The sequence below is a fragment of the Scomber scombrus genome, chromosome 16 (genome assembly GCF_963691925.1).
Source record: "Scomber scombrus chromosome 16, fScoSco1.1, whole genome shotgun sequence".
NCBI classification, from domain to species: Eukaryota; Metazoa; Chordata; class Actinopteri; order Scombriformes; family Scombridae; genus Scomber; species Scomber scombrus.
The window spans coordinates 17,794,162-17,802,778 of NC_084985.1; the positions used below are offsets into that span (position 1 = coordinate 17,794,162).

An 8,617-nucleotide genomic window follows, 5' to 3' on the forward strand; every position below is an offset into this window, starting at 1 on the left:
CAATTATTTGGGACGGGGTGAATAATTCAGTACATGTGTGAGCTGTTGAGAGTGCTGATCTCTCCTGAAGTTTTCAGTTTTCTCAAAGACATTTGAGCTTGCAGGCGCCAGAAGTATTTTTGGAATTGGAAGTTTAACACTTAATGTGTGTCTTTATGCATGCTGGCTTTTTATCCCAGCATGCATTTTGCATGGAGGGGAAGCACTAGTTTTGTCACCTCTGACATTCAGAGACAGAAAGGTCTTAGTTGCTCACTCCAAGAAGGGAGATCATGAACAGACCAAACTGGTACAAATCCCCATATATAATATGCACCACTATGTCTTTAGATGCCATTGATGAAATGTTAAATTATGGTGCTGAAATCCTACTAAATAAATACATAACTAAATACAAGCATCCAATCACAGCAAAAAGTTATTGGCTTATGAAAAAGAACTGAAACTCACCTTGTGATTTTCGAATGGCTCATAGATCTTTGTCTGGCTCTGGCAGCTCTGCACTTAAGCCTTACTAATTTAGCTCATGAGCTAAATTGCCTGAGGGACAAATCTCTGACTCACTAGCCTGGTTTTAATACCTCGCTGTGTCAAAACGGTCCTCCTGATGGACTGATGTGGCGCATATTGCAGCTAGCATGTACTTTTCCTCATCAGGTGCTAATAGCCTGCTCTGACAACTTGTCAGACACACATAATGCATATGTATTGTGTTATGTGCATTGATTGAAAAGAGTGTGCATTTTTTTTCATTGTAATGCACACTAGAGAATATTTTATTCATGAATTCAGGTTGATCACTTGCATTCAACAATGGCAATAATTTGCATATAAAGTGGCAAAGAAATGCTGGAGCCCCCAGAATGACTTCATTGACAAAATGCTTAGGTCAGAAAGTATTATGGGACTGTTTATGAATGAATAACATTTTACTCTTGGGTGCAAAATTAATGGAAGTTGTGTACGCCTTATATTAAAATGCAATTTGAATTGCAGTCATCAGACGTACATTTGCTAACACTGGAGCGCACACTCTTGGGACAAATCCATCACATGTGTATACTGTCGTTACCTACTGCAATTAATTTCTCTTATAAACAGCAATATTATATCCTATATTTTTCATCCATAATTTAACACATCAGAGAGAGCAGTAAATTCAACACTTAGGTTGGAATAGCTTTTTACCTTTAGACACAAGCTGTAAAAACACCCTCATGACTGGTGTCCTTTTTTTGTGATGTCATGGAATGATGAGATGTTTGCAATGCTGAGATGTTACCGCAGATGTTAAAGGTCACCTTAAATATGTTTGAGAAGTTACAACTTTAAAATGGCCCAAACGGATTTGCAGATGATGAATATAGTGTAAGAGGGTTAGGGTTAGTGTGTAAATGTTTCCAGTAGGAATGGTTTCAAACCTGAATACAACATTCAGCAGTACACAGATGATGAACGTTTAACGCATGAGTTGCTGCTTGGATTCATATTTCCTATGTCGCGTCTGTGACTGTGCATCAGGACTTTATGTGTCCATCACTCCAGAGTGCTATATCATTAAACTAGCTTAGTTAAAGCGGAGTAAAATATCACACTGACACTGTAAGCTGCTTTCTCCAGGGAAAAAATAATTTAGCCTTTTACTGCTTCATCTGTTTTACTTTTCTTTTTTACTTATACCAATATGTGCAGTTTTCACAGTATGTAATGACCAAAGTATTTACAAAAAGAGGTTGATACTTTATCTTGCGAGGCAGCTGGATTCACAAGATCACAACATCACAAGATTATATAAGAATCAGTCAGGCTTCAAGTTACGCGCTTGTGTCTGAACCACGGGTAATTCGAACCAATCGGCATCGAGAATCCAGCTGCCTCGCAAGGTGAAAGTGTGATAGACGATGACTGACAGATGGTTCTTCCAATCACCTGCAAAGTTTTTTACCAAAACAGTTTCCAAGAATCGTCTTCTTCGATGGTTCCGTGTAACAAACCATCTCGTGCGTCAGGTTAGTTGATACACGCCCCTTCTTCAGTTTAATCTTTACAGACTGTAAATAATTATGTTGTGCAATTCACAGCAATAGTAGTTGTATAACACTGCTCAGCTTCTCCAAGTTAAGATTTGGGGAGCTGGTGTTGGGCGTCATCCAGTAACGCAGGGGAGCCGTGAAGGAGTCAAAGGAAATTTATTGTTGCTCATAAAGACTTTGTCATTGTTTATGACTTTCAGTCGGGAAAGCAAACCAAACCTTACCCCCAGTGTTTCCCTTTTTTGGTTGCAGTTATGTCTATAAGTGACTTATATTGCATGTAGGTTTATGTTTGTTAAATAGGTCTTAGAGTAGTTTATAGCCAGTCTTACCTTTCTTCTTTATAATATAACATATCATTTACAGCATTCAGAATAGAGATCCCACCATCTTCTCTGAGAGCACTTAAGCATCAGATATTGTTGGTACATTGATAGCACTGTAATTAACTCATGAAAGCTGTTGTCTTTGTTTTCTCCTCCACCTTCCCAGGAATTCGAGCAGTTTAACAAGCGACTTGGTGATGTTTCCAGACATGTGCGCATCCCACTGCCCGTGTCTAACGTCCTGTGGGAGCACTGCATTCGCTTGGCCAACAGGACTCTTGTAGAGGGGTAAGAAAGTCATAAAACAACTGTGCAGAAGTTGTGGACAGAGCTCTTTGTCGTCACTATTCATTTTTTATAAATTTCATTCGGAAAATATTATTTGGCAGAAGGAGGGCGCTGTCAAATTACCCATTACCAGATTTTAATAGACTTTAGTGGCAGCAGGAGTCAAGATAAATCTGATTTCTGCTCATGTAACTTTAGCTAAGCATTGTGGACACTCTGTACACTTTGTGGATTTCTATTTACTGTGGCTAAGAGCACTTGAAGAGTAAAAGAGTCTAGACTGCAAGTTGCCCTTGATTCATTTAGTCACGCTACTCTTCTCAACACAAGTAACATCCATCTCTCTATGTCTACAAAAGCATGTGCATATCCAAGTTTGAGTCAGAGGTTTTATCCACCCAAACAAATTGAATTTAAAGTTGTAAGAGCTCTGAAGGTCAAAATGTACTATAAACATCTTGGCGCAAATGCACATTTGGTACAACTCTACTCAATTTTTGTTTTTTAAGTGTGTTGTCGTGTGGAAATAATACAAATTGGATAGCGGTTCCTACCTTATTAAATGCATTTATTCATAAATGTAGAATACATTTTTGAAAAAAAAGACAATCTGCATCTTAAAATTATTGAATGTAGCTATTATTGATAGTTTGTCAGTATGCCCCAGTCAGCAGTCAGGTTCTATGTATGAAATATTTATTCAGGATGTGTCAGCAATTGTACTGTGTACTGAATGCCAAATTGTGGCAGGGAGGAAAGAAATCTAAAAGGAAAGTACTAAGATTGCTCAATTCACATTTTTTCATTATGGATTTTTCTATAGAGCAGTGTAACTCAGCTGAGACACTAAATGCATCGCAGACCTGCAGAATAGTGGCTTTATTTCTTAGAAACCGTGAAGGGTTTGGAAGATTCCTGGAAGTGTCTGGTCTTGTTTTGACAGCTGGAAAAGGTTTCTTTCAGGTTAAAGTTGTAAATGGCATCCCAAAGCTTATGTCATGTATGGTGACCAAACAGACTTTTTTGAGTTATGGCATTGCAGTGATTTTGGGCGCCCCCCACTCCAATCCATTTGCGTCTCCTCAAGAAAGTCTGTGGAGATGCTGAATAAAAGATAAAATGCTGTTTTTCTTTCCTTTCCGTTTATTGCTCAGTTTTAACATCTGCACAACATAAATTAGCAAATTTCTTTCCAAAGCATGTTGTCAGACACCATTAAGACCAAGGGGGAATTACCTGCAGTACATAAGAGACCTGGAGACTCGCTTTGTTGCCAGGTTCCTTTTTGGACAAAAAATCCTTCGAGAGAACCACCTCTAAATTCTTGCCATCTCCTCTTCATTCTAGCAACCCTCTGTGCCACTCACATCTTTTCAGCTTCACCAAGAGGATTGCATGACACAAGCCAATCACGTAAAACATTCTTGACACATCCCTTGTAATGGCTTTCACCATGTTCTGCTTTGTAAGCGAGAGATATAGGCTGTCATAGGTGACAGAGTGGGTTCTTCAGCACCTGCGTCCCCCCTGTCTCCTCACTCAGAGTCTGCATGTCGGGTGTACGTGTGAAGTAGGTTTTTAGATCGGAGGTGTGATGAACGCCAGGCAGGCTTGGAGCGGCAGTGAGTCTGACCAGCTGTATGATGACAAAGTGAGTGAAAGCTCACTAGCTGCTAATTTGTACAGGTAACGGTTAAAGTGTTGTTGGTTCTGTGATGGCAGGCACAGAAAATGGTTTAAAAACAAATGCTGAAGTGGTTCAGTGCTTGCCAAATGTTTTTAAGAGGGAGAACAGTGGACATTAAGCATAGGTTCCCCTTACCCACTGACAAAAGGGAACATGTTTATCTTTCTACACATTCACTGAGCTCTTCCCGTTGCGTAAGAGAACTTTTGAACCCTTTCCAATGAGAAGCGCTAGGCAAATTTAAGCTGCTGTGGCAGTCTTGTACTGTCTGCCTGGTTCTCCCAGCTTGTTCCCTCCACACACATAAACTCACACATACTCCTAACCCTCTGGCACATGAAGACGGAGTGGTCCAATTTGTTTGTTTGTACTCCAGCTCGCTCAGTCTGTTATTCATTTTCTCTGTCCAGCACTCGTCTCCCCTTAGAGACTCAGAAATGGCTCCGTTAGCATTCTGATCCAAAGCTCAAACATTCAGCACCGAAGTCTGGCAGGCCTGACAAGCAAAACAGAGGCAGGATGAGAGAGGTGACGAAAGAGTGAATGAGGGTGAGGCAGAAAATGGGAAGAGAAGAAAGGAAAGAAGAGGAGAACGTTGAAGTGTGAGACAGAGAGAGTTTACAGAGAGTGTACCTGTCTGTGTGGCGTGCTAATGTACTGTAAATGTCACAGACAATGACCTGCCAGTGGACAATAGCCCTCACTGGCAAACACATAAAACACAAAACAGGAACACACACACTGTAATACATGTGCACTCTGGCAGGCAGCTGTGCACACCAGCCGACCTTAATATTGAGTATGAGACCCATATACATGACAAACACACACAAACACACATGCATGAATGTCATTTTAATACATAAAAACTGCAGTATGTCTAATGACTTAATGGATAATTTAGCAAGTGTCATGAATAACATACACATAACAAATTTGTCCAAATATTCACAAAACAAAATAGAAAGAAAAGAGGCAAAAACAAAACAAAAAAATTTATTTGATGAATTGCACTGGATAAAATAAACATAAAAATGTTATGCATCTTATTTCCATAGTGTTTCTGGCCCTCATTAAATTATAACATGACCTTCTGCTACTTAAATCAAAGTTGACGCATTATATAAATAGTACGTTTACTGAAATATTCAGTACAAATTGTCCTGAAAGCTGAATGAAGTCTCAGGCGTTTTCACATTTTTAGAAACCATCTGGCTACCTTGTGTACTTTGTTGTGATGATATGCAATACACAATGATCCTTTCAGGTTTGTCAAGACCAATCCAAGCTGCAGCCTGCTTGTGTCGTGTCCACAAGGGTGACAGTGATTGACCTGTCCACCGTTTCAATGCTCCTTTTTTATTTAAATGATTTAGTTATATTAGGTAGCTGTATACAGTACCATCTGCACAATTTGGCTGGCTAGCTCGAATTGAGTCATTCGAGGGTGGAAAACGTACAATGTGAAAAATTCCCCTCAGGCAAAACACATATGAACAACACCTGTGTTAAATTTCATAACTCAAAAAATGAAAAATGACACTATTCAAATACCTCAGGAAATACTGAGCTCCTTTTTCCTTTTCTGCTGCTCTCTTCTCTTTTGTAGCTATGCTAATGTGAAGAAATGCAGCAATGAGGGCCGGGCCCTGATGCAGCTGGACTTTCAACAGTTCCTGATGAAGCTGGAGAAGCTGACCGACCTGCGGCCAATCCCCGATAAGGAGTTTGTTGAGACCTACATCAAGGCCTACTACCTGACTGAGAACGATATGGAGCAGTTCATCAAGAATCACAGGGTACTAAATATGAAGTTTCTTTTTTTTAATTCCAAAATGTGAACATCTGCATTTCTCTGAAAGCCTCGTATTGAATGTCACCATGTGTGTTTTTCTGACTGACTCTTGCATTTTTCTGCAGGAGTACTCCATGAAGCAGCTAGCCAACTTGGTGAACGTTTGCCTGGGTTCACATATAAACAAGAAGGCCCGCCAGAAACTTCTGGCAGCCATTGATGACATTGACAGACCCAAGAGATAGACTGATGGACAGACCACCAAATAGTATAAACCAGCCCACAGAGACGGACACTCCAACAGAGAAACTCCCATAGCTACACTCGAGGTGGAGCTCAGCCTAGAATGTCTTCACTTTCAGTTTAGAAAACACATACAGGAGTTGAGGTGCGTTCAACGAGCTGCACACAGTACATACAGTAGTAGAGCTACTGTATACAACGATTTAAAGCTCAAATGTTAGCTTATTGCTAATTTACCGTCAATCTACAGTCTTTTTCTGGCCAAAACTCACTTGTTGAATGCACCTCATGACATAATGATGGACATAATACTAAAACTGTATTTAACGCTCAAGCATGCTGCAGTTACTCTGTTCATTGATGTACCATAATGCATGCCTTCATATTTCCATGCTACAAACATGCCGCTTACAAAGTCTTTCTGCAAACTGTCTGTAAGTACGATATCATAAAGCACTTCGGTGACAAGAAACAGAAATTTGGTTTGTTTTTCAGATAAACTACTAGAAATACATCTAACAGTGAAGTGTGAAGTGGCTCTTGACCACATGGCTGTTCATGGCATTCCATCTGTTTTTTACCAAATGTGCTCAATTGCTGACACAACCCTTACCTTGAGATAAATAAAATAAAAAATGAGAGAACATTTGCTACAGTAAATTTGATGGCAGTGTAATGTTAGGATTTGTGATTTAAAACATGTCCCAATTACAGATCCAAGAGAAGTTTTTAGTAGTTAAAAAACATGTATTATCTAATGTAAAGCCTTGATCACATGATTGAATGTGTTCTCCTGATGGGGATAGAGTAGATCTGGGTTATTGTTCACTTTAATCATTGATTATCCATTATCCCAGCTGATGTATTTGCTGTTTATTGTTTCACTTCAGGGTATTTTTTGTGCCTGACTGGATTCTGTGCTTCTTTGTTTTGTTTGTTTTTTCCACGAATGACATAAATCTAATATAATGATGATTCTGAAAATAATATAAATTGCTATAGTTAGCTATTTAGATTGTATCTGCACCAGCTGCACTTGTTTGTTTGCCATCTGTCATATCTGAGGATGAAATTACTTTTCTATCCTGGGGTGAGTCTCAGGCCTTCTTGTTGAACAGTGAAACATTGGCTTATTTTTTTGTTTATCAGTTTTGCAGGTTAGTGCAGTCAGGCACTGATTATGTGATTTCTCATGAGTTAATAGTTGAACTGCGTCGACTACAAGAGCCCATCCACCCCTATACCCCAGTCATCTCCATTAGTTTAACTTGACTAATTCTGTAGAGAGGGCAGATTGGATTAACGTCAAAAGGAGAAAAAAATGAAGTTACAGTTTTCAATACTACTTCATATTTTGTGTGTAACTATTCCAAGAAGAATACTGTAAATGTGAATGTTTTGAGCAATGTCTATATTTATTTCTTGCTTTGTGTCTTGTTTGGGTTTTTATATAATTATTACTGGAAGTGTGCTGTCATTTATCACCTCTCAGTATCGTGTAACTTATCAACCGAGGCAAATGCAAATATTTAAACATTGTCAAAATGATGTTAAGGGTCAAGTGCACTATAGTGAAAATCAGTAATCAGTGTTAGAATTGTAGGTTGAACCAAAATGATTCTAACATAATAAACACACTAACTAACTACATGTATTGTCTGTTATTCATTTTTGTCTTTTGTCCTTACTTCCATAAATCATATCCAACCTTTAAAATATCCACGGTACAGCAGCAGTAGAGGTGGTGATGCTGTTAATCAGAATATATGAGCATTACCTTTCAACAGTTCTGCTGTCCATTCTAATGATGCTTTTCTCAGCCAGGAGCAGGACGCTGTCAGACTAATTAATGTGGCTTCCTGTGTGGTTACAAGCCGCCAGCGTTCCTGTTTGGGAGGTTCCTACTGATCAGCCTAAACTGAAAAAAGCTGTGAAGGACTCATTATAACTTTGACAACTCACTTTTTAAAAATTATACACTATTTATAATTGTTAGTTTTTCCTGTTATTCCTGCTGGTTGGTTTGATATCAAAGACGCCACTGGTTTAATTATAATGAAACCCCTGAGGGATGATGCTAGAAATGAACACATTGACTTGTTAAACACTGTAAAGGGGTAACAAGACTTGTTAAATCTTCTTTTAAAGACCTGCTTTTATGGGATATCAAAGTGCTGTTAACCATGTTTAAAGTGAAGTCTCCTTAATTGATTCTTGAAGCACTTTGCCAACCATATTAAAGCAG

At 38.9% G+C, this 8,617-nt stretch overlaps 1 protein-coding gene across 1 annotated transcript in view; it reads left to right on the forward strand.

The window, feature by feature from the left end:
- The window catches only part of vps50 (VPS50 EARP/GARPII complex subunit), a 108,216-nt gene extending 100,225 nt beyond the window's left edge, over positions 1-7,991 (forward strand). Inside the window, exons 26-28 of the mRNA XM_062435924.1 lie at positions 2,526-2,647; positions 5,944-6,133; positions 6,255-7,991. Coding sequence (XP_062291908.1) covers positions 2,526-2,647; positions 5,944-6,133; positions 6,255-6,374 — 432 coding nt within the window. The 3' untranslated portion in view covers positions 6,375-7,991. The remainder of the gene's footprint in view (positions 1-2,525; positions 2,648-5,943; positions 6,134-6,254) is intronic.
- Positions 7,992-8,617: the final 626 nt, after the last annotated feature.